The following is a 25,151-nucleotide window of genomic DNA, read 5'->3' as shown; positions in this document are numbered from 1 at the left end:
GCAGCCTGCTGGAATACTCTTATCTGAGAAATGTTTCCTGTGGGATATTTGTTCTCTGCGAGGAGTTTAATTTTTCCTTTTCTTTTAAAACAGGGTTTGCTGTGTAAGAGCTTGCAGAGAACCTGCATTTCGGCCATATTCTGTAATACTTGCTTGAAATTGGCTGGTCCTGTAAATATTCTTGCCAATAAACTTAAGAGTATCAACAGAGTGAGCAAAGCTCAGTTGTGTGGCAAAGAAAGAAACTTGTTTCAGCATTGGGATATAAGTGATCTACTAAAATGTTTAGTTTCTTGTTAGAATATGGCTAGGACAGAACAGAGAAAATCCAACTCCTAGATATTAGAGGTGGAAGAGACCCTGAGTGTCCATTTTGTCCATTTCTCTGTCTACATTCAGGGTTAACCTAAGTAAAACTTCATCATAGTTCTTTGTCTGTCCAGTGGCATGGAGTCTGTCCCCTCTCCTGGCAAACTGCTCCACATCTGAACAGGATAAGCTAGATGTGCCTCTTCCTGCAATGCTTGTAGGGAATCTGGATCTGTTGTTTTATTGAATTCATGTCTTTGAGCATGCATTCCAGAACAAACCGAGCATGCATCTGGTTTATATATGTGCATGTTTGTGCTTTGAACCCTTGCTTGAGCGATTGCCTCATGTGCTGCCCTCCTCTCTCTGTGTTCCCAGAATTTTTGGGTTTGTGAGCAGTTGTTCTTTGGGGCACTACATCTTTGTCCTAATTAGCTGGGGAAAAGTTTGTCTGACCTGGGAATGCCATAAGAGCTGCAGAATGTTTTTGGACAGTTAGTGAATGGTTTGGCAGGGTGTTTTTACTGCAAAGATGCTCAGCTGAAAAGCCATGATGTATTTTCCCAGTGCAATACTGGGAAGATTTGCATTTACGTCCCCATTCCTTGTTTGGCTTCTTTTTGTAAGCCCTAGTTTTTGCAAGTTTTGTGCTGTGCAAAAGGAGGGGAAAGTTAGCCCTCTCCTTGAGGCTAGCAGATGCCTTCCTGTCCTACAAAGTACATGCATGGCTAAGGCATTGCCATGCTCTCCACGACATCCCCACCACCCTTCCTCCTACCTCTGCCCTGCACACGCCTCTGCTATCTATACAAGACCTTCTGCAGTTCATTAAGCTTAGAGGTGGCCTGTGTACTTTGTTTGCAGTGTGCCCTGGGCCTAAGAAATGACTCCTAACCGGCAGGCTTACTTAGTGAAGCGCATTGGAAGTTCAGGGCTTTTGGAGCTGGGTGCTGACCTTGTCATGGGGCAGCAGGTGAGGAGTAACTTTGACACTGCGACATCAGGGGGCTGATGATCTGGAAGGCTGCAGTTTTGGGTTGCTATAGACCTGGAGACTGCATCACCTGGTGCAAAGAGTTGGTGCGCAGGCCCCGTCACCGTGGCCAGAGGCAGGCAGTAGTAGAGGGAGGTGAAGCCAGGGCTTTCTGCCCTGTGATAAATGAGTTGTAATGCAATGATTTTTGCATTCCAGGGTGTTTCTGTTGTGTTTCTGTATGCATCAGTGGATATGAAGATTGTTCTAAATCTTCCAAAGTCTGAGGAGCCTGAGAAAAACAGGCAGATGGTTTGATTTGTAGCAGGAAAGAAAAAAAGTGGAGAAAATGTTAACTGTTAGAAATTTAATTCCGTCCCTCAACTCCAATAAAACTCTTTGGGGTAATATGCAGAAGGTGTAGGTTTGGAAGGAAAGGAATCTACCTTTGTGGGTATCCTGGGACATCTGTGAACTTGACAGCTGAAATGGATGGAGCCAAGCAGGAACAGTGCTGAACTTTGGGTCAGGAGATGTGCCAGGCCAGATGGGAAGGAAGCTTGGAAAGAGCAGATGGCTCCCTAGCTTTTATATCTGCTGGTAGCCCCCAGTGCACATGTATTTCTGGAGGTATATCCCTGAGGCATCCAGAACAGTCAAGGAGATACTCCCCAGATGAAGCAGAACTGGCTTTGCTTCCTTCCTCAGCTCTGCCTCAGACACTGGCTGGATGTGACCTGTCATCATCTGGGGAACTTCCAGGCTAGGCCTCTGCCTTTGGCAAAGTGTATATGGCAAATGGATGATAAAAACCTACTATTTAAGGATGTGGGGGTGGTGGGGGTGGTGAAGGCCACCCTTCTATAAGTCAGGGCCTTTGACTAAACATGCAGTGGGTTCTTGCAGTGGTGATTAGTAGAGTAGTGCTTTGTCATCCTCACTGGCTTGCCGTGGGACATGCTATTGAAGCATCCTCATGCCTGGAATTCTGCTGTAGGATAATTGTGTGGGTCTTATGTTCCCTTGTTTTCCCACAGGTGTCAAGGAGAGACTTGGAAAATGTTGCCCTTGGCACAGCTGCAGACAGGACTGTGGTGGTGGGGGTTTGTGAGCAATGTGGTCTCGCCCATGACCCCAGATGGCTTTACAGAATCTGGCATCTCCTTGCACTACCTCCCCTCCTGTGCCCGGTTCATCTTCACTCCTCCGTACTTGGCATTGGGGATGTTGTGTTGCAAAGATACCTTGCTGGAGAACATTTCTGCATTTCCTCACAGTTATGCCCCAAGTCAAGGTGTGCCTGGCTACCAGACCAGCTCCATGTTTCCTGGGTTGTGTTTACTGCTGCAGACCCATTGCTGCCTTCTAGCCTTGCTTCATGTCACATGCTTTGCCGTGGGCTTGCAGCTCCATATAAATAACAAGCCTCCCTGCTGTCCGTCAGGTGGGCTTGCTCAGCCTGATCCCAGCTGAGGAGATGCCCTGAGCTTGGCTGAGCCACAGGGCTTACACATCATGGCGTGCCTGGCCGCTTGCAACATGGGGGAGGGTTGCCTGGTTGTTGGGGTGGGCAGGAAAGGAAAGAAAGCAATTTCCTGGCCAAGATGTGAACTTTTTAGAGAAAAGATACATATGTGGGTTTTTTGGAAGGGGGGATGACAAACTGGCATCAGTGAGATGCTTGGGCAGTAGAGTTCTAAGGAGCACTCCCTTGTCATGTCGCCAGAGGCAGGGTAGGATTGGTGCCTGAGCACCGAGGGGAACAGAGTTGAGGCAGGGACTGAACTGGGAGGGTGGCCAATGTGTTTTCATGGCTTGGGAAAGAGAGGAAAAGGAGGGACTTGCCAGCTTGTGTTGAACAGGTGTACCTGGAAGCAAATGTGAGGTGTCTGCGAAGTTTTATAGGACTGGCCTGGTCCTATAGGTCTCACAGAGAAGCCAAAGAGTAAAGGGGATGAAATACATGTGTGGTTCTGTACACACCCTCGCCCATTCTCTTTTTGTCTACTGGAAGTGGAGTACTCCTGCATACAAAGCACAGAGCTTGTGGTAGTCACTAACTTTGTTTCCAGGGGCTTGGCACATTTTGCTGACTGTCACAAGGACAGTGGTTAGATCTGGACAATGTTCATGAAGGGCTTTGTTGTCCTTTGTGGGGTAACTCTTCAGAATACTTTATCCCCCCTTGGAAGTTATCACTGTTGGTGCCTGTGCTTTTTTATGTTGTTTTGCTGCATAATCACTGGCATTGCCTGCCTCTGAGTGCTCAATATATTACACAGCCGCAATTTAATTTTTCCCTTTTAAAACTTCCACTGAGAGAATTGGTATGGTTGGTGACCCAGGCAGGTACTCGGCTGTGTCAATCTTCACAGGATGACTTCTCTACAAAATAGGCAAAATTGTAATTACAGCTAAAGTCTCGTATTTCTTCTGTTTAATTGTGTACGGCTGGCAGCAAGGATGTCAATGAAAAAGCAGTGTGATGTTCTTTTTAGATTTATATTGATGGGAATAGACACATGGGGAGAAATACATGAGAACTGCTTCCAGTCTAGAAGCAGCAGCTGCAGAAACAAGTGTTCCTTGTTTATCAAGACCATGGTATGCACAAGGCTGGGATTCAGCAGCTGGCTCCCAGGTCTCAGCCCCACTAATGTGTGCTTGAGAGCCCGAGGTAAATCATCTGTTTTCTTTCTCCCCTTTCTCTCCATTCGCTTGTACTGGGAGCTCCCTGAGCCAAGGATTGTCTCATGAAGTTGCAAGCTAGCCAGCTACCCTCATCCTATGGGCAATGTCCCCCAGTGCCCATGGGGCCTGGGACTCCTCTCTGATCCTGAGATGAACTGTTGGTTTACTTCTGCTTGGGTTTTTGGGTTTTGTTTTTTTTTCTTTCTTTCTTTCAGGAATCTCTAATCTCAGCTCTTTGATGACTCTTAGAGTAGCAGAACACTTTAACCACTTACACCATGACCTTCCCAACAGAGGATGGCTTCTTGTGGGGACTGGTTGGGCTGTTCTCTTGAGTGTGAGTGAGAGGGTTTTTGGAGAAAGCTGCTTTCATGTGAGGTCAGGGTCAGAGAGGATTGCAGAGGCAAGTACTCTGTCTTCAGTGGGATCACCCCTGCTTGCCACAGGCTTCCAGTCATCTCACCCCAGCACTGAGTCACATGAGACTGAGCTGGTTAGGCCCAGGCAGGGAAGGGAGAATCAGACCTGGAGGCATGTCCAGACCCTGGCTGATCCTTAGGCTGGAGTCAGGAGGGGAGCAGAACAGCGACATCCTAGAGGTCCCTCATATTTCCTTTTTCTTATTGATGCTCTCTCAGCCTCCTTTGTTCAGTGGATTCCCTGCAAACCCCAGCTTCTGCCTTGTGCAAAGGGCTGGGCTTCCCCTGGTACTGTTCCTCTCATGGTGAGAACCTTCTGTGCTCTTTCTTTCCCGTACCCTCTGCTAGGAGATGTCCAGTTACACAGACACTGTGTCGTAAGGACAGCCTCTTGGTTTAATTCACTGATCATCCATGTTGTTCCATCTGCCCTTGACATGATGTTCCCTCCACATGTTGGCTGTGGAAACTCCCTTAGAAGGTCCCTGGTGTTGCTCATGATGAAGCAGATGAGGTTTCTAAGCAGCCTAACTTGTCTCTTAATGGACTTGTAGAAGCAGATGTTAGAACCCCTGGATTTCAGGCAGCTGAGGTACCATGTAGATGTTCTCTGCATCTTTTCTGCTGTAATCTGTATCATGGTAAGAGGTCTGCAGCCTTCCTTTTCTCTGCTAAGTCAGCCTGAAAACTAGCATTCACAGTACGAAAGGTGAGACACTTTTAGTCTTTCTTGTGGTGCTGGAAACTAGGGCGCTAGTAAGTGCCTTCATCTGGCAGTGGGGAGAGGATGTCCTGGTTCTGACCTAAGTTAGAATCACCCCTTTTCCTTGTGCAAGTCTGTATAAGCACAGGCGTGAAATATGCCCAAAACTGAGACTGCTGGGATGACCTTGACATTTTGGACTTTTACAGCCAAAATCCTTGGGTGGGTGGGTGGTGGGTGTGTGTGTGCAAAAGAGCCTGCATTCCTGACATTATTAAAGTTAACATTGTTAATTATGTGTGAGGGTAGATTACTGTGTGGCATGCAAGAAGTCATTAATGTTAATCAAACAGCAGTACAAGAAATATCCTTTTTCTTTATTAACAATGACCTCCTGGAGGGAATTTTCCCCTAGTGTTGAAAGGAAATATGCTGAGGGAAGAAATAAATAAATAACAAAGCAATTAAATGAGAGGTATTAAGGCATGTTTTCGATCTCCCTTTTCCGATTCTGGGCCTTGATTCAAATCTCATTCAACGTATTCAGCTATGTTGTGTATTCTCGAGGAAAAACCTTGCTTGTGCTGGTTTTGCAAGCCATCAGTTGTACTAGAAGGTCAATTAATAGCCATATTGACAGCTCCCCAAATTCACAGTTTACTTCTCCAGGAAAGATCTGATCTTCAAGAAAGATGCGGAAAGATCATACAGCACAGGTCTTCACCCAATGCAAGCTGACTTCAGTCCAGTGAACTCCAAGTGGTTGGTGGTGTTGTGGTGAACTGAACTCCTTGCTTGTGTCTGCAGATGCTGTACCAGCATTGGAGAAGGAAGTGGCTCTTGCCACTCAGAGCTTCAAATTACCATGTAACATAAGCAGTGATGCCTAGGCAGAGGGACACACTGGCAAGCAGCAGAAAGGCAGGGCTTTAATGCACTACCTTCCTGTCCAACTGCTTTATTTTTTTTCTCATTGAAGTAAAACTTTATCCTGGAATTTGAAGGAAAAAGAGAAGGTGGTTTTGGGAGTAGTTTAGATGAATACTTTTGGAGGAGAATTGAATTTTTCCTTGGGAAGCCAACAAATGGTTCAGGAGACATGTCCTCATCTTTGAAAGTGTGGGATAGCTGAAGTGTTAGTCCTGCTTCTGCTGTTTGCATGAAGAAAGCATCACCCCCCTGACAGAATGACATTGGTTGGTTGCCTGTATATTTTCAAGCCCAGAACTGGAGTGCTGGCCTGTAAACACTTCAGGCTTCTTGCTTTGTACAAACTCTGCATAGTGGGACTGTGCTTGCTTTGCTCAGCTCAGTGGTACTTCTAGGTGGATAAAGCTGCTTGATGCTGAAGTGGCCGTGGCATACTTGTAATGACTGCCTTAGGGCATGCTCAGTTGCTCTCTATTTTCCTAGGGAGGTACAGCCATGGTAAGTAAATAAGGCCTTTCTGTTGTTGAGTGATTTCCTACTAGGTAAAAAACTGTTCAGCTGGAGTCCTGAAGTTTAACGACCAGAATCTAAGTGCCCGGTGGAATTCTTTGACCTGATAGGAAATGATGGAGAATAACTGGAAGGAAAACATCAAGTGTCAGTGTGGTTGGTTAATTCCACATCTAGCTGCCTAACTTCTCTTTATTCTGTCCCTGCTGATTTTAGAGGTCCCCGGCATTTAAAAAGAGGAAGGGTTGAATGCATAATGTCAGTGCATTCTCCAAATGAATTTACTACTTGGTCAGGAAGTAACTGTTCAAACAATTTAGCTTTTAAAACCAGTGATCTCTCAAGAATATGGGTTCATGCGTCATTTTTATTCCCCTTGCTGCCCTCAGTGGTTGAGGTGGGTAATTGTTTGTTGGATGGGCGTCTCTGTGTGTGTTCGTATGTGTGTGGTTTTATTAGTTTACTCTTAGTCCAGTAGTCTTTAGTCTTAGTCCAGTAAGAAATTACTTTTGCCTAATAAATATCTTTGAGTACTACACGTTGCTGTTGGGCTGGTGCAGTGATGTGTCATCACAGCCTTGCTAACCCTGATGGATTTGGTTTCCTCTCGGAGATCTCACAATAATTTGCCGATTTTTTTTTTCCAAGTTCCAGCCCCTGGACTCACATGAACATATGAGAGCCCTATTATTAGTTTTATTGCATTTGGTTATGGCTGCTGGTTTGGCAGAGGGAAAACTGGGAAATCTAACCCTGATTTATGATTAATGTATTTTAAAAAAGGAATAAAAAACAGATAAAGAAAAGCATTTAGGGTGTATTGGTTTTGAGATATTTCGGAGGTGATCTAGCTTTAAGGGAGCATGATAACTCAATTTTTCAACATCTGAGGTTTGCTGTCTTGTTGCTTAGTGACGGCAAAAACTGTTGTCCCTCTTGCAGGCTCTGGTTTCTGTCCTGAGTGCTGTGCAGCGATTAGAGCTGCGGGGCTGTGCTAACTATAATTATCTTTAAACAAATGCAGATAGCAGGCCTGGAGTGGGAGATACTTAGATAACATGCAAGTGACTGCAATAATGGCTATTCTTCTGGGAAATGCAGCCAAACTGCAACTCTGTGCCCAGAGAATAGCTCTGTGTACGTGTTAGGAATTGCCAAAGCTGAGAGCGGATGACAGAATCCTCCACACTTAAATATATTCTTTTCCAGAACATGTGCACCTGTGTTTATTTTCTTACCACGAAAGCAAACTTGGGAACATGGCCCATAGCAGCACTACCTATCGATGCGTGCCATCATACTTTCACCTGCCATTTCTTTATGAGCTTGATCCTATGAATCTTACCATTGAATTAAACTGGGAATTTCATCTTCCCATCCCACTAAGACAGAGTTGCCCATATAACTGTCTAACTGGAAGATGGCCTGGCTGACTGTATTTCACAGGATTCTCTGTGCCCATGCAGATGGCAAGAGGCTTTGGCTGGAAGCTAAAAGACATTTATTTGAAGGATTTTCTGAAAATATGAACATATTCTAATAGCTAGACTTGTAAAAGCAAAGCTTTCATGTTTGAGAAATACATTTTTGAGTGGTAGAGAATGATGAAAATATTATATTTATTACCAAATGCTTCTGAAAGACTTAATACTCATGAAACCAGCAGTGTGCCAGAGACAATGAAGGGGATCCTGTGGTGGGTCTCTGCACGTTTCCTTGCAAAGCAATGCCAAAGCTCCTTAATCCTGATCTTAATTATTTCAGTGGAAGGCATTTGCTGAACAAAGAACTGCGACTGTGTCAAATCCGTGCACTGAGGTTTGTGAGGAGGTCAAAATATCCAGCCAGGGTGGAACTGGGGTCCACCAACACCATAGCATTGTGGCTGGGCTTGTAAGATTTTAAGTGAAAGGCCTGACCCATGCAGCTCTTCCTGCGGGAGCCAGGCACTTGACCCCCCAGCAAACTGTAATGAAACTAAAGCTTCCTTGTCCCTGCCCTGCTTACGTGTTCTTAAAAGCTTATTACACAGCTGGCAGTCTGAGAAGGGATACGTACACACAGTTTCATTCTGCCTCCTCATGTTCACATGATTTAATTTTTCCTAAGCTAGCCAGCCAGTGCGTTCACTCACTTTTTCTACAGAAGTATGTGCTATGCAGATGAAAAAAAAATTTTTTTGCAAGTTTTTGTGAACAGCTCCTCAGATAAGCGTTGGCCTCCTACATGCTGAGACCCATTCTTTGCTATTTCTTGCACCCTTCTAAGGTTCCTCTGTAAGGTTTGTGTTGGTGGCATTTTACAGCTCTGTGCCACCAGCTGCATTGCGTGCTGTGATCTGGCTTTTTGTCTCTTTGCTTCGATGACTTGAAACTTTTGAACTGGAGTGAACTGACTACCAGCCGCTGGATATGAAGCAGTCTTGCTCACTCACAAATAACTGTATTTTTGTTCAACTAAAAGTACTGCTCTGAAAGTGAGTCTTGTGCGCTTGAACTTACTGAAACCTGAAGGATGGGTAGCTACAAATGTGATATGCAGTATGGCCTAAGGATTAACTGTGGGGACTTTGATGTATTAGTCTAATTAAAGATAATAAATGCGGTACACTTATTTATGTATAACAATATGTACTCTTCTGAAAGGCCCTTTGATGTTTTGGAGTGGGCTGGTCTTTTTGCTGAATGTGTATGTGTAGAGCAGCATGTGAACGGCTGGCTGGGTGAATTTTGGGGTTATTCACTATTTCACTGCCTTCTTGAGGGAAAAATCTCAGTGGCCAAGTATCCCGGTTTGTCTGGCATGGGTGACTGCTTCTGTTTGCAAGCTACCTTGACTTCCTAAGGATTTCTCTCTTGCAATTGTTAAGCATAATAAACATTCCCGCCCCTTCCCAATGCCTCAAATCCAACAAACGCAATGCAGAAAAGAGCTTAAGTCCTTTCTAATGAGAAGCAGCCAGGAATCATGCTGGCAAGTCAGCCCCTTGAGAACAGGCTGTTCTCTGCACTCAGATGCTTCATAGATCAGAATTTTGCTTCTTCATCCTGAAAAAAAGTCTCAACCAAGCAGAATTTGCTGCTCTGAAATTCTGAGCAGACAGAAACCATAACCACTTCAAAATCTAGCAGAGTTTGTACATATATGGGGATTGTGAATATATCTAGGCTGTGCACCATTGGTTTGTCTTCCAACTAGAAATTAATGCAATTACCTGACAGCACAACAGTTGTTTCTTAAAAAAACCCCAACCAACCAAACCAAAACCATTTGTGACTGTTATGTCTGCCCATGCAGTGCCACGCAACCCAAAGCAGTCTGGCAGCTGGCTGGCAGCTGGCTTGGCTCTGCTGGGAATGTAGCAGAGGAGCTCACTTCAACCGACAAAAACTTGAGGTTCTAGGTGGCCCTTTAATTGTGGTTTCTTGAAAGCATTAGGGGTTTGGAGTCTTGCTTCTCACAAAGGGCCTTCATCATAAATGTGTATAACTGAGGGGTGATATCATGCTTAGTGAACATTCGAATTTGTGTTATGTCCTAAAGCCCTTGGACTTAGCAGTAGTGAAGTTATGGCTGTGAGCTGTTGTCTGGGAAGGACAGTAGTGATTCGCTTTACAGAGAAGACACGTGGTGCGGTTAGCTAACCACCTTCTCCTGGGGAGCTTGGGGGAACTCGGCAGGGACACCACGCTACTGTCCAGGAGACCCTGGGCTTCCTGGGACCAGTGAAGCGTGAATCTGAGTCTTTGCAGGCTTCTCTGCTATACTTTGTTTCTCTGCTGTGTGCAGACTGTGGCCCAAACTTGGGGAAATGCTCCTTCTTTATCGCCTGGCTTTTCTTCACTAAGTAAACTTGTGTTGAAACATCCGATCATTTCATTCCAACTTTAGAGCTTGCTGCTGGGAGACGGGAATGGACAGTACCCCAGCAGGCTGCTGGAGGGCCTGCTTCACCACAGCATGAACACACACAAACATACATGTGGATAACTGGCTAGCTGAAAAGGGTCACATAGACATAGTCCAGCTGGCTGGACAAAAATGCACATCGCTCTCAGCTTATCTGAAGTAAAGCAAAAATACACTATCCTTGGCTGTTCTTGTTACACAATAACAGGAAGATTTTGGTGGGAAAAGAATGTTGCAGGTGGGAACAGAAAACTACAGAAGAGAAACTAGGGGCAGGCTTGATATTTAGGCAACTAACCAATAATGAGCTTAACTTTTGTAATACGTATGAGCTAATTATAAGAAGGCATAAAAGGTGACTGTAAGAGACAATAAACGAAGTCTGCTGATCACTCATATTGAGTGACTGTGTCTTCCCTCTGTCGCAACACATACACTTAATTTTAGGCTTATTTTTAGCCGTGTGAAGTCACTGGTATTCTTCAGAAGCTAAGCTTAAACATGTGCTTTGTGCTTCTGATTGGATTGGAGACCAAGGATAGAACTCCTTTTCTTGTCAGCCCTGAATCAAACAATTCCTGGGGATGAAAAAAAATATCTAATAATAACTAATAAATACAAAACTTAAGCAGTAAAGCTATTTCTCCTGCAGAATGCAGAAGAAAAAGGAATGGTCAAATTATTCTTGGTAAATACAAACTAATGCAGCAAAGGCACCAGTCTGCATAAAATCTCTGGTGATAATTTTGAATATATGTTATTGCTGTGCCAGCATTTATATTTCTCTGAGTAAAAAAGGATGCTGGTGTAGGGTTTTTTTTGCTAACATCCCAAGTGCACCAGTACATCACTTAAATCAGCATTCATTGTCAATACTGTGGCTTCATTGCTTCGGTTGCACAATCTGACCATAACTGATTGCTTGCAGTTACTTGAAATGCAGCTTTTCTGCTGGCAATTACTTTATTTACTGCTTGCCTGTAAAACAGTAATGCCTTCCCTTGCTAGAAGAAAGGCAGTATAACATCAGTAATTACTAAAGCAGATGTTTGTATTCGAATACCCATTTCTTAGAGGCAGATTGTCTTCTGCATTGCATAAGAGAAAGGGATTCAAAGCCTGCATGCTGTCATCCTACAAGTGATGTGAGCATCAGGCTTAGCAGAGGGAGCTGCTGCCCCACCTCACCTCCACCTCATACGAGTTGCTCTCTGCAGAGTGATAATCCTTGACTTTATTGAGATCAGTCCTGAGAGTTGTTTGACATTTAATTCCTAAAAGTGACTGCCAGTGACTGAACAGGACTCAGGGCTACTTGCACTTGCTTCCTGGGGTTTTTCTTTGGTTTTTTTCCTTTTTTTTTCTTTTTTTTCTGTTCTTAGGAAATGTAGGGCTGTGCTTTGAAGAGAGCTCAAAACCTAGACTGCGGGCCTGTTTCCTAATAGCTCTGTTCCACTGAATTGCCTGAAAGGTGCACTCAGCACTAACAGCTAAGCTTACTTAAAGTAGATGGTCATTAGCTCCTTCCAGGCTACTGTGAAGAGCAAAGGAAGCATGGTTCTGTCTCGGGGGGGCTGCAGGGAGGGCATTTACTAATCCAGTGGTACTGCCAGGACTGGAATATGCTCAGAGCAGCCCTTTGGTGCTTTTGAAGCCTGTCCTGGCACGTAGTGTTTTTTCAGCTGAGGAATTGCCTTGCCATCTATCCAGAAAAGCCAGTGCTGGCTGCTTGTGGTGAAAGTTTACCAGCATATGAAGGTGTGTGTATAAGCAGAAGAGATGTAGCTGTGGTCCTAGTTCCCTGCAGACTTTCAAATCTGCTGCCTAGATTTCAGAGACCCCCGGCGTTGAAGCTGAGAGCGAAGATAGAGCCCTGATTTTCCTTGTGTGGACAAGCCACAGCATTTCCTCCATTCCTCTCCTGAAAAATAATGCCTCTGCATGCCAGAGCAGGGAGTGGACAGAGGTGGCCCTGAGTCTCGAAGGAAGGCAGAGGCTCCCTACTTCTCCCACCATTACCAAATAGAAGCTGGTACGGGATGGGTTTGTTTCCATAAGCAGAGGGCACTCTTCAACAGCAGTGAAACCGCTGTTTTTCAATTTGGTATTGAATCGCTCTCAGCCCCGTGTCATAAACTGCTGACTATCTTGCTCAAGAGGCTTTCAGCCTTCGAAAGCAATCCTTTTACAAAACACCTCCCTTCCATCATCACCTTGTGTTAGTGACACAGCGCGGTGGGAGGAGAACAGGCAACCATGTCAGCACCCCACCCCTCACTGCTCTAGATTCACTTAGCGGGATGCAGAGCACTGACCCCAGCATAGGTGTGGCCTGCTGTCCCTCGGTTAAGAGAAATTGAAACCAGATGTGTAGTGTTCGATCATGCTTTTCCCATTGTTCCTGCCTCCATCACAGTAATTACTCTCTCTGAGGGTCATTCAGAGTTCAGCTTTGTGGAAAAACTGTCGTTCTTGATTAAAAGACTAGTTGCTTTTTCAAACACCCTTGTCTGATTGTACTTTGAAAGACATGTCACAGTATTCCTGAGCTTTTCAGTTAGCTACAGAGACACCTATAATTGTTCCTTTGGATGTTAAAAGAGAGATGAGGGATGTCAACAGCAAAGGCAACGAATGTAGCAGTTATCCGGAGCAATGAGCGTGCCTGGTAACATAAAAAGCTCACCAGTCTTGAGTGCAATTGAAACATAGACAAAAAGGTAGATGAAAATATAGTGAATATGGCACAAATGTTGTTGAACCAACCCTGTAAGAAGACACAAAAACTATTTTTCTGGTTATACGGATAGTGCACAGTATTACAAACTTTTGCAATGTTATCCTGAGTCTCCTCCTGCTTGGTATATCCCTTAAAGTACCAGCTCCTTTGGTCATCTGTTTATTTGAGAATTTCTGTTTTATTTGTATTTAAAAAAACCCACTATGGTAGAGAAAAATAGTTGTGTCCTCCAGAAACAAAGGGACAAAATGCAGTTTTATTTCATGAACCAGGTCCCCTTTATTTATCAATTGTAGAGCATCCTTTTTTTGTCAAGCCTTTTTTCTCAGAATTTTTTTGGTTCAAGTCTTGATTTTGTGTGGTTTGGACTGGCAATAGTCAATAAATGCACCTTGCTTCTGTTTTCATTGTGGGTCTGCAGGGGCCATCTGGCACTGCCCAAGCTGGGGAACCAGGAGCTCCGAAGGGCAAGTTTATCTTTTCAGCCATTCTGCACAAGCAGAGCAAGACGTGAACTGTGTCAAAGAGGGACTCTGTCAGCCACGCTTTTGCAGAATAAATGTTGGTGTATCTGTTAGGAAAGACAAAGAAAAATCCGGACACCCAAGAAACTCCAGGGTCTGACACTGGGTAAGCATAGGCCAGCTCTGCTTTCTGCTGTTGTATGTGTTCAGCTGAGTGAAGTGTTTCTGGCCAAGGAGGAGGACAACGTGACATTGACCAATGTGCAACTCTTTTCAGACATTTAAAAAAGCTGTCATGCATCTACTGGGTCTCCAGGTATGTCTCTGTTTTCTCTGGGAGGCAGCAGGAATGCAGAAGCACCAGAGGAGAGAACAGGGAATGTTGATACTGATGCTGGAGGACCTCAGTGCTCAGGACCTCAAGCATCTGGCTAAATCCCTTGGCAGACAGGGGCTAAAAATACAGCTGACTCCTTTACTTGGGTTGACTTATACCTAGGGAGGAAACCCTAAGTGGGCATCGTCAGTGACCTTAAGTATCACAGTGATCGAATGCCAAAGTGCCAAGTGCACTGCTTTTTGGGGGAAAAAGCAAGGTGTGGCAGACTGGGCACTGCTGCTGCTACTGGCAATGGGATTGCTCTCCCCTGCCGTGTGGTGCTTGTGGCCAGCGGGCTGCAGTCTTTGCGACCTCTCCCTCTCTGAAATTGAGCGTAAACTTTGCCTCTAGTTTCAAAAATTGGGCAGAGAGCCTTTCTGGAAGCCTGCCTGCAGTGTGCGGGAAGAAGTTGGGAATTACTCCTTGCAAAACGTTCCTTTGCCTCAGAAGCAGCTTGGGAAAGCTGTAGGCAGTGGTTTGAAGAGGAAGAAACTTTGGGTTGAAACTGCATAGAAACACTTCCCCACCAGCCAGAAACACTGGCCCCACCAGGAGCCAGTGTGCCGGGCACTTCCCAGGGAGAGGAGGAACCCAGGCTGAAGGCTCTGCTTCATAAAACTCAAGACAGAAACTTTTCCACATCTGCGCCCAGGCTGTCCTCTCCCTGGGGGCAAGATGGTCCCTGTCTTGGAGAGGATGGTCCCTTTCTGTGTTGGGCCTCTTCCATACCGTGTGAATGATTATCTGCCTAAGATCAGGGATGAACCTTTTCCTCCCAAAAGGTGTCACCACCCCCCACATTACTGAAGCAAGTCCCCGCTGCTTCCTCAGTCTTCTGCTGGAGTAGCTTTGTGGCATCAATTATTGACTGGGCCAGTGACAGACTAACACACGAGAAGAAACTGAAACCCTGGGTTTCTGAGGCAGAGCTGGCAGAATGGGTGTGTTGTGGCATTGAAGCAGAGACATGAGAGACATGAGGGAACACAAGTGTGTTGTCCTGTACCTCACATGATGTCCATTTACAGAAATAACCATGAGATCACCAGGACTGTACCGAGAGCTGACTTACTGCCTGCCAGTGTGAGCTGAAGCCACGCTGGATACCTTAACTCCAATGAGGTGGCCCAAGCAGAGCAAAGACTTTGCTTGTTTGCCTGCAAGGTCAAAGCTCCCTGAATCCCAAAGGCACTGGTTTTCCCTCTTGTGGTGCTTCCCTTGTGTGGCAGTGTGAGGCATAGAACCCTGCATGTGCTGCATGGGGCTGGTGAGCGTCTCCAGCAGCTGGGAGCTGGGGCAGTGCTCGATGGACTGGGCTGGCAGGGCCAGTACTGGGCTGGGGGCACGCTGGAGGTGCAGATGCTGGCTGTTCCCGCTGGCAGCAGTCACTGACAGTGCAAAAGAGAGCCTTCACCTCTAAAGACACAAGGCGAGCTCTTTCTAACGCTGAGCTTGAAACTGATCCAGTCTGGTTCTGAGGCCAGTTAGGGAAAAGGAAAATGGAGACAGACAAGACTCCTGCAGCTGCTAGCAGCTCTGGCTCACATCCCAATACCCACACCCCATCCCCTCTCTGGTGCTTTTGGTGGTGCTCCTGAATGACCCCAGTGCCCTGCTGCTGAATTAGTCACACAGCTTGTTGCCAGCTGTGGGGATTTTTCCAGTGATAACTCGTGCTGGATGTGGCTAGTGTGCAGGCAGCCTTTTCGCTCAGGGCACAGGCCCTTTCCTTTTCATTAGAAGGGATGCTGCAGTTATTTGGTTGCCCATGAAGCCTTAAAACTCACTGGAGCTCGCTCCCTCGTGCTATATTCGGTCCTGTCTTTCCAAATTTAGGATTCCTGACAGGATGGGGTGGATAGGCCTGTGGTTGAGAAGAGACTGGAAGTTAAGAGATGGCCTTTGGCACGGCAGTTACTGTAGATGAGGTAACACCAATGCTGCGGAGGCAGATACGGGAAATTACACATGGTGTTTTGGCCTAAAATGCCCTGTGGTTTTTGTTTTCGTTCAGCAGTAGAGGGAAGTAAGGGCTAGAATAACCCATAAGGAGGCAGGACCTGAAAAAAGTCTCCAACTTCCCGGATTCATGTGGGAAAACATCCTCCTCCAGCTGTGTGCCTCCAGGAAGTGTAATGGCGGTGCCATGTCCTCCCCTCCCCAGGGGACACGGGTGCCCTTCTGTTACAGATTTGCTAATGGTTAGAATTAAATAACTTTATTTGGTTTTATAAAATCATTTAAATAGAAATATAGAGGAATAAGAAATATGTTTTAATGAAACTAGTAGTTGCACAACAAAAACTGCTATGAAATCCTCTGTACAGCCCTGTACCAAGGCCAAGAACTGAGAGCAACCGAATGAAACAACTCGTAGTTACCTGCCAATAAATCGTGAACTTTAATAATTGATATAAAGAAATTGTATGGAAGAGGGACAATAAGTGAAGTGTAAATATATTTACTCAAAGAATGTAGGTATAGTAATAAGGTCATGTAACCATAGTTTGAAAGAAATAATTAATGAGATACCTGATGAAAGAAGGAGTCTGTTTCTCTTTCTCTAACTTTCTCTAACGAGGGGTCTGTTTATAAGTTATCTAGAGGGAGCGACTAAAAGAAACAAGCAGAAGAAACAGATGGTCGACAAGGGCATAAATTAGCTCAGACCGGTAAGAAGACTGCGAACTTGCAAGACCATCACATACCAGGCAAAGGGTGAGAAGTACACCATGAGGAAGACCTACGGCTTTCCCCCCAGAGACCCCTACCCACGTCCCAGAGACCCCTGCCCACAATTCTTGGAAGAATTTGTGCAGGCACAAAGGACTGAGAAGCTAATTAACATACAAGGCAAGAGTATGTTAATGATTTTCGGGAAATACTATGTTTATGCATGCATACTTAATGAATACGCATGAATAAGTTCTATATGAGCTGTATGATTTTGAAGCTTGGTGTGCGTCGATCGTGAGAGGACTCACTCACGCACCCGGCCGTCAATAAAGAAGTGTCTGCTTATCTCCATCACATTGGTGTTGGTAAGTTCTTCATTCCGAGATTTCGGTAACACTTCCACCAGCGAGATGGCTTTAGTTCAGGCCTCTGAGATTTCAGGGGCTACCGAACGCCGCCCCCCGTCACGGCCCGGGCCTTTCTGAGGGGAAAGGGGAGCCGCACCGGGCACTGCGGCGGGGACCTGGCGGCCTGACGGCCACGGCCGTCCCGGGGCACGCCGAGCCCCCTCACCGGGAAGCGCGGCTCAGCCCGGCGCCTGACGGGGCGAGGCGAGCCCGGTGGCGGCACCCCCGGCCCAGCGGGGAGCGCGGCGGCCGCGGGGGGCCGGGCCGGGCCGGGCGGGGGGCCGGGCCGGGCCGGTGTGTTTCGGGCCGAGGCCGCGGCCCGCCCCGCCCCGCGGCCTTAAAATGGCGGCGGCTGGCGGGGCCGCGGCAGAGCGCGCAGCCATGGCGGGAGGGCGGGGGGCGCTGCTGCTGCTGGCCGCGGCGCTGCTGTTCGCCGGCGCCGTGCTGGCCGCTCGCGATCGCCCGCGGCTCTTAGGGGCCCCGGTGGACATCGCCAACACCGGCAATGACGAGGGCCTGCAGCGGGCTCTGCAGTTCGCCATGGCGGAGTACAACAAGGCCAGCAACGACATGTACTCCAGCCGGGTGGTGCGGGTCCTGAGCGCCCAGAAGCAGGTGGGTGCCGGGGTGGGCACCGGGCGGGGGGCTGGGGGCGGCCCTGGCGCCCTCCGGCGTGGTGGTGGTGGGGCAGCTCCCCTGGGGGCGGCCCTGGCGCCCTCCGGGGCGGGGGGGGCTCCCCTCGGAGGTTCCTTTGGAGAAGGAGCAGGCCTCAAGCCTGAGGGGTTGTTCAGGCTGGTGGTTTTTTTTACGGAAGGGGAATAAAAGCCTTTTTTTTTTTAATAGTGTGGGTCATACCAGTCTGAATACCCTGGAGTCTGTGTGTTACTGAAGCAGCTAGTAAATGCCTTATGCTGCTGCTGAGCTAACGCACATCTCTGTTTACTAAGGAGACTGTGCTGTGCGCCTTGTTTACTTGGATTTTGTTTGCCCTTTTTGAAAGGGTGCCAAGTGCTTCTGCCGTGGAGGCTGCCACAGGTGGTCCCCTCTGTACTTTTGGAGTTTGGTTTCCACAGTGTCATCGGAAAACTGCGGTTCCACTAGGCTTGTCTTGTCAGAGAACCTTTCAGTATGTGCTGCAAATAAAACTGCTTCTACCCGCTTGTCTTGCTGCAGATTGTGTCTGGAATCAAGTACTTAATGGAAGTTGAGATTGGCCGGACAACTTGCCCAAAGCCAGCAGCTGATCTCCAGAGCTGCGCTTTCCATGGTGCGCCGGAGATGGCTAAGGTAGGCTCCAGAGCACAGTGTGCTGGCCTCTGATTTCCCAGCCCCTTCCCTCTGGCTGATGTAGCACAGAGAGGTAATGGACAGTGTCTCCTGTCTGCCCCAGCTACGATCAGAGACCTCGTGCCTTTACCCTTAACTAAATACAGCTCTTGTGGAACTTGTCTTGCCAGACGATGGTGGCGGAGAAGGCAGGGCCTTTTTAACCTGTTCTGTAAGTGGGCATCTGAGGCTGTAGCATGTGGAAGACTGTGTGCCTCAGTCCTCTTAAAAAGTGCTTGTGGTCTGGATCACAAGGATATGTGGAGGAAACTGCCAAGCCTACAGGTGTCCTGGCTCTCAGTCCTGAGTCCCCGTACCATTCACTGCTCCTCTTGTCCCATGGTGATGTAAACATGCTTGACTTGGCTAAGCACTGATCGCAAGAGGCAGATTACCCCTGTTATCTGTGTCCACCAAGCTGTTATATGGGAGTTTTGCCTAACAGCAATGCTCTTTAAAAAGAGTACTTCAGACTTTCAGGTGAGAGCACCAGATGTATCTGCCTGCATCTGGCTTGCGTCTAGTTCTTTCATAGTACTTCGTTACTTCGGCTAATCAGTGATAGATTTAGCTTCTCTGTGTACCTGCCTCTTCTGCCTGTGTGTATGAGAAGTGTAACTGCACACAAGTGTTGTCAAACACATAACTAGAAGCTTGGGTGTACCATCATGACTGTTGCAACAGCTTGGCATGTGCATATACAGATAGCTGTGCAGGTGTGCTTACCTGCCCCAGAGACTTTATGTTGGCTGTTACCCATGCTGAAAGCTTTCCTGTGTGTGAATGGACAAAGGAGATGGTCATTCTGAAGAAAGGTTGACTGCAGCTGCTGTGTTAGTGTTTGGGAGAAATGATTCATACTGAGCAGGTACTAACAAGGGTGGTGTTCCCAAATACTTGTCAGGAGGGTGCAAGTCTAGAGAGCCACAGAAGCTGCTTACATTCTGGATCACATGGGGTAGTAAATTGGTGTAGAACAGTGGTCAGTGACACTGCTTTTTTGCTCTTAATCTGACAACTGCCTTTTTCTTTCTCTCCTTAGCACACCGTTTGCAACTTCACAGTGTATATTGTTCCTTGGCTGAACGAAATTAAGCTATTGAGCACTAGCTGCCAATAAGCCTATCTTTGTTCCAGCAGAGACCAGCAACCAGTCATTCGGATTTAAAAGAAAAAAAATAAAGCAGTAACAAATTGAGATGGGTTTTATCAATGCCTGTTATCTACTTATCTATGCTTGTGCTATGCAAGTTAAACTATGTTAAACAACTTTTTCTTCTTGGTAACTTCATTTTAGGGCATTCTTCCTGCAGCTTTCCTGATTCTAATTTAAAAAAGTGACTACTGTAAACATAAAAACTTAATAATTGCTGTGGTGTGTGGTTTTTCTTTGAGCTCCTGCTGTCTTGGAGGGAGGATTTGCTTTTATTTTTGACCTGGTCTGTCATGACCAAAGAATGGGGTGAGAAGGAATGTGGGGGAGGTAATCCATGCCTCCTTCACCTGACCTCTGGTTTTGAGTAAGAGGTGGAAGTCCTTAGCTGTTTCCACTGAAGGAACACTCTGCTTTTGAAAACACTGCAGTATGCCAGCACTTGATCTTGGGAAGATTAGCCAGAGCTTGTACTAAGGCTGTGATTATTTCAGATCCTGGCTGCTAACTGTGACGTGGCAAGGCTGCCCCCATGGTAATGCAGCTGTGCTGTGTTAAGAATTAACTGCTCTGGTATCTTCCTGTGCTGCCTTTGTGTTTTAGGAACCCTTTCTTCCAGTGGCACCTGGTCTGCACAGGTTCTGTCCCTAGCTTTTTCTGCGCAGAAAGCCCCAGAGCTTTCTAGTTCAAGTAGCAGCATTAGTTCACTTTATTTCTAACCTAAACTGTGATCTGTGGAGCTGGAGGAACAGCTTCTTGTGTGTGTGCCTGACCTGTGACGGCCTACGCTTACAAGCAGAGACACCTACACTGGAGCAGGTTGGTGACAAACCTGTCTCGGGGTGGGGGGGGGACTGAGCTCTGGCTGTGTGTTAACTGAGGGCAATTTGAATGGTGTCTCATCTGGGCAAATCCCTTTAAATCGGCAGGCAGAAAGAATCAGCACCCATGAACTCTTACGAGAGCTGGATGAGGTGTTTCCTATTGTGCTGTAATGGATTTGTATTGCAGGGAAATTGGGGATACTGTACCTGCATGGTAAAGGACAGGTGACCCCAGTACCCATAACCTACTTAGCCTCTGGGCAGCCTAGTGCAAAAAAACCCTCTGAAAGTTAGTGAAGTTGGTGTTAAGTGGATAATTATTAAGAAAGTAAGTTACCAGCCAGTGTAGTTTTATAGCAGATGGGTATTATCTGGACAACCTGGTTTTGTTCTGTAAGTGTGAATGTTCCCCAGAAGCAGCCCTTTAAATCCAAGTGGCTGGACAAGCCTGGTGGGGTTTTTCTCTCAGCCAAGTGCGTTGCTGCTAGTTTCAGTAAGTAGGGCACCATGTTTGGTGGTGGTATGAGCGTTGCAGGGAAAGAGCTCCAGGTCTAGGGAAAAAAATGTAGCTTTTCAATGTCTTGTGATGTCCCAGAACCCAAGGAAAGAGACAAGGAAGCTTCCCTGAGCAGAAGGCAAGTCAGAAGGGAGCTTAGGATTGTGCACAGGAGGGGTCTCTTCATTTTTACTTCTGGGGGAGGACTGGAAGGAAAGGAGCAGGATTCCTCTGAAAGAAATTTGATTTTCAGGTAATAGGGGAAGGTACAAGGTCAAGAGAAGGAGTCTTGGGAGTGGCTGAAGGTGCTGAGGTGAATGATGGGCGTGCTTCTTGTTTTTCATAGTCCTAATAGTGCATTTCCCACAGACCCCGTGGGACTGTGCCCTGTCGGGGGGACATGGCCAGTGCTGGGGCCCCCTCAGCTCCTGGCTCATCCCCTCCTCGCGCTGCTCCCTGGAACCTGGTCCTGCAGGGTCTTTCTGAGATCCTTGGAAGCCATCTCAGCACTCCTGCCAGGTACCGTCACCTCCCTCTGCACACAGGCTAAATCGCAATTTCCTGCAGTTATGAAGGGAAATGACCATGAGAGGGTCCAGCTCACCACGCAGCCCTGCAGCCCTACGGCCGGGCTGCCTGCTGCTGTGGCCAACGCCCGTGTGCTCAGGATGTGCAATATTGCTTACCCGAAGGTGTGGGGACCTCTTGGTGAGTGTCTGAAGGTGCTAGGTTGGTTGTATTCATCCTTAACATGCAATGCCTTAGTATCACTGTAGTGTGGATCCTTCATTTACCGATCAAACCCGCACCCCAGTTTGAATCTTGGTGCTTTACCTCTTGATGACGACACCGGAGAGGTAAGACTTCAGATCCCTTTCCTTGCGGGATGCAGTGGTGATCTAGAGACCATTTCTGCAGGGTTCAGCAGGAAAGTGTCCTAAGTTAGGTCACTGCTGATGATGCTGGGCTCCTCCTGTCACCCAGCTTTGGTGGTGGCCCGCTGGTGAGAGGGTGCGAGGCCAGGTGCCTGGTTCTCCTCTCCAGGCGGCATGGCCCCAGGCTTGGCAAGGAGGGGTGAGGAGGACTCTTGGTGCCCACCTGGCTTGAGTGAGAAGAGCAGCCAACCTGCAGGCTCCACAGTGCAAATCCCTCATGAGCATCTCCCTGCTGTCCCCCTCTAACGTGGGGCATGGCTCACCGTGACAGTGGACCCTGGGGCAGGACCCAGGGCTCAAGGTGACACTTGCTGAAGCTTCTTTTCTGTGTCACTCACATGGCGTTGCTCAGCCTCTGTGAGCGAGTGGGCTCCCACTGTAGGATTTTGCAGTGGGGAAGCAGAAGCTCCTCTCCATGATAAGCTGGTGCGTGAGTGTTGGGGTGTGCGCTGGGTGTTCCTTCTGACCTTGCCAGAGGTGGGTGTGGGGATGTGTGTGCGTAGGACTGATGATGGGGAAACCTGTCTCTGCTTCCAGCCGGAGGAAAAGCACCGGTGACTCATGTTGCCCTCGTTGTACCGTGCCTTGCTGGGAGGCACTGTCCCCTCTTCCCCACCAGCTGAGAAACATCATACCTTGTGCCATGCCACCTCCACCCCTTCTCATTTAAGCACCCCAGGGTGATGGGGCTGGGGCGAGGCCACCACCAGCAAGCGAAGGCATGTCCCCCCGGTCCTTACCTCCTGGCCTGCATCTGCAGGTGGCTGGTGCTGGAGGTGGCTCTTGCTGCTCACCCGGCAAACGGGCGTCTTGGCTCCTCACAGCAACAGTCTGTAGGGCGTGCTGTGAGGCAACACCACTTCATCCTCTCACCTTAACGTGGAGAATGATGGGAAGAAAACATAAGCTTAAAACAAAACCTGGGTGTGTAAATGTTCTATCAATTAAAAAAAAAAAAAAATGTGAGCAAGTAGGAACCAGTGTGAGTGCTAAAAAGTAAAACTTTCTCCCTGAGGGACTCTTCTGAAGAGAGATCTTCTGCAAGATGTTCTCATAGACAAGCCAGACCCAGCAGCCTCCTCTCTGTCCTCCCGTGGAGTGCAGGTACCACAAAGGGCACAACCCCCAGCTGCAGAAGGAACTGGGAATCTGGCCTGGCCAGGGAATTCGTTTTAGATCTTGAATAAAAAAGTTAGCAAGAAAAGAATGGTTTCAGGTGAAGTGGCGACATTTACACTGAGCACACCCCTCTCCCTTGCCATAGGTTAAGTCCCCCCATCCGTACGGGTGAGCCGCAGCTTTCTTCCCTCCTTATGGGTCCAAGGAGGGAAGCCCTGACATCCCTGCAGAAAAGTTATTATCTCCAAGTGCCAGAAGTGGCTAAGGAGCTTAAAACCAGTGGCTTTAACATCAGTGAAGCCTGAATCCTCCTCGTTCCCAGTGATGTTGCCCACTCTTGGCTGTGGAGTGGTTGGTGAGGCTACTGCTGTCACCCTCAGAGGCCTCCGGTGCAGAGACATCCTGCCTTCCCTAGGGATGAGGGGACCATGGACCACTTCTCTCCGAACATCTTCAGCCCTCTGTCATCTCCCGATTGAATTGCTGCACTGACGAGTTCTGCCAGGCTGCAGATTGCTACATGACAGAGAGGACGATGAAACACCACCCTCCGTCACACGGCAGCAGTGACAGCTGCAGGGCTGGTGACCGGCTCTCTTCTCCCCTGCTTGCTCCATCACTGTTGTAGTCCTGGGTTGACAAAGGTGCCAGACAAACTGTGCTAGGATCCACCCTAAGCAGCTGCCAAGGGAAGTTTTTACCTCTGGGAACCAAAGGCCAAAAGCACAGTGATTCCCCCCCGCACTGGAGCATCAGGAGACTTCTGTGGTTAGTGAGCCTGTTGTTGCTAGTCAACAGAGCTGGATGAAGCCAACCGTGCTGATGAGGAAGAGGCTGGAGAAAAGTTTGGCTCACTTTTTTTTTTTTGGGTGACTTCAGTTTGCAAATGCAGCCATGCTAGTTCTGAGCATGTCTTCTCTGGAGGAGAGGGCACCAGAGCTATTTACAAAGATGCTCTTCACATACCGTGTTGCAGCTTGTCCGGGTGAAGCTGGATGTGCCAAGCTCTGGTTGTGCAAAGGCGTGACGCGGTGAACTTGGGGGTCACAGGGCTGGTCCCCAAAGGGGTGTCTGGGAACCCTCCAGGAGCTGGCTCCCCTCAAGAAAAGCAGTAGCCTCTAAAATTAAATTAGCTTTGGACCTCAGCATGGCTTGGCTGGGCACGTTGGCTAATTACACTGACCTTCCCTTGTTAAAACTCATGGGGCTTGTTAAGGTGGCTACAGATTTTTTAATTATCTATTTTTCCTCCCCAAATAGTAGGCCTTTTCACTGCTTTCCAGATTACATAGCTGGGACTGTTTTTCATATTCAATCTGACACTTTGTCTCCTGCACAGCCTGGGTAGCTCAGTAAAAATTATTTTTCCTGTAAAATGTTGAGAGAATAATGAAATATAGTGTTTCCACATGTCTGATGTGCTTTTTGCCCAGCTGGAGTGCTCAGAGGCTTTCCAACAAAACTGGCTCTGGGATCTCAGTGTGATAAGAAGCTGGAGAACTGGGAAGAGACTTTTTTGCTCTGTGCTGTTTTAAACTACCCTCTCCCAACTATAGCCAGTGTTTCTTGCGGAGGCTTGTGATGGGAAAGCAAGAAGCAGCAGTGTTCAGGTATTAGTGGAAAAGGAGCACGGACATGCTTTCAGCAATACAGCACAAATCAAGAGCTCTCAGAAAAATCTCATTTTGACCCCTTGATTGCCACCTCTAATGGGAATAAAGCAAGCCCCACGCCTGCACTCGCCGAGGGAAGCAGCTGCTGTAGAGGAGCCCACTCTGCAGCACAGGAGGGTACAGCTAGGTGTTTCATCCCCTGAGCAGGCGTCGTGGGGGTCCACTGTGCCTGGAGCTGCCCGGGGAGGGGGGGGCAAGTGTCTTTTGTGCAGAGGGGGGACAGGCTGATGTGTGGGCAGGACTCACGGGGAAAAAGGCTGGTCTGTGCCGGGGTCTGGTGGGGTAGGATTCACCAGGGAACAGCTGTGGCTGCTGTGAACCTATTTTTCCACCTCATCACAAAGATTGTCAGCTCAGTGCTAACCACAAAGCTTCTCAGCTGATGGCTGGGGGAGGGGGGGGTAGGGGGTAGGCAGGGAGGACAGTGCCTGACAGATTTTCAGACCCTCTGCTGAGTTTGCAGTGCTGACACTTTGGAAGACCCCAGCATCCTCTGGCTGTCAACAGGAGCAATT

General features: G+C 47.7%; 1 protein-coding gene and 2 long non-coding RNA genes across 6 annotated transcripts in view; all 3 read left to right on the top strand.

The window, feature by feature from the left end:
* Positions 1 to 17,054, top strand: part of LOC130157407 (uncharacterized) — a 33,988-nt gene extending 16,934 nt beyond the window's left edge. For 3 of the 4 annotated variants that reach the window (XR_008824865.1, XR_008824866.1, XR_008824867.1), the window contains exon 4: positions 1,174 to 17,054. This is a non-coding gene — a long non-coding RNA (uncharacterized LOC130157407). The remainder of the gene's footprint in view (positions 1 to 1,173) is intronic. The other variant, XR_008824864.1, reaches the window with a different exon arrangement.
* A 383-nt stretch (positions 17,055 to 17,437) lies between these two features.
* CST3 (cystatin C) lies at positions 17,438 to 19,807 on the top strand. The gene is made up of 3 exons (XM_056356899.1): positions 17,438 to 17,725; positions 18,284 to 18,397; positions 19,479 to 19,807. Exons 1-3 carry the CDS (start codon positions 17,453 to 17,455, stop codon positions 19,554 to 19,556), a joined length of 465 nt encoding a protein of 154 aa, XP_056212874.1. The 5' UTR covers positions 17,438 to 17,452; the 3' UTR covers positions 19,557 to 19,807.
* Positions 19,808 to 21,282: 1,475 nt separating this feature from the next.
* LOC130157406 (uncharacterized) lies at positions 21,283 to 24,367 on the top strand. Its single transcript, XR_008824863.1, has 2 exons — positions 21,283 to 22,948; positions 23,109 to 24,367. It is a non-coding gene; the product is annotated as an uncharacterized LOC130157406 (long non-coding RNA).
* The last annotated feature ends 784 nt before the right edge of the window (positions 24,368 to 25,151 follow it).

The sequence above is a fragment of the Falco biarmicus genome, chromosome 12, assembly GCF_023638135.1.
Source record: "Falco biarmicus isolate bFalBia1 chromosome 12, bFalBia1.pri, whole genome shotgun sequence".
NCBI lineage: Eukaryota > Metazoa > Chordata > Aves > Falconiformes > Falconidae > Falco > Falco biarmicus.
Note: the sequence above shows the minus strand (reverse complement) of the source record. Positions and strands in the feature narration are given on the sequence as shown.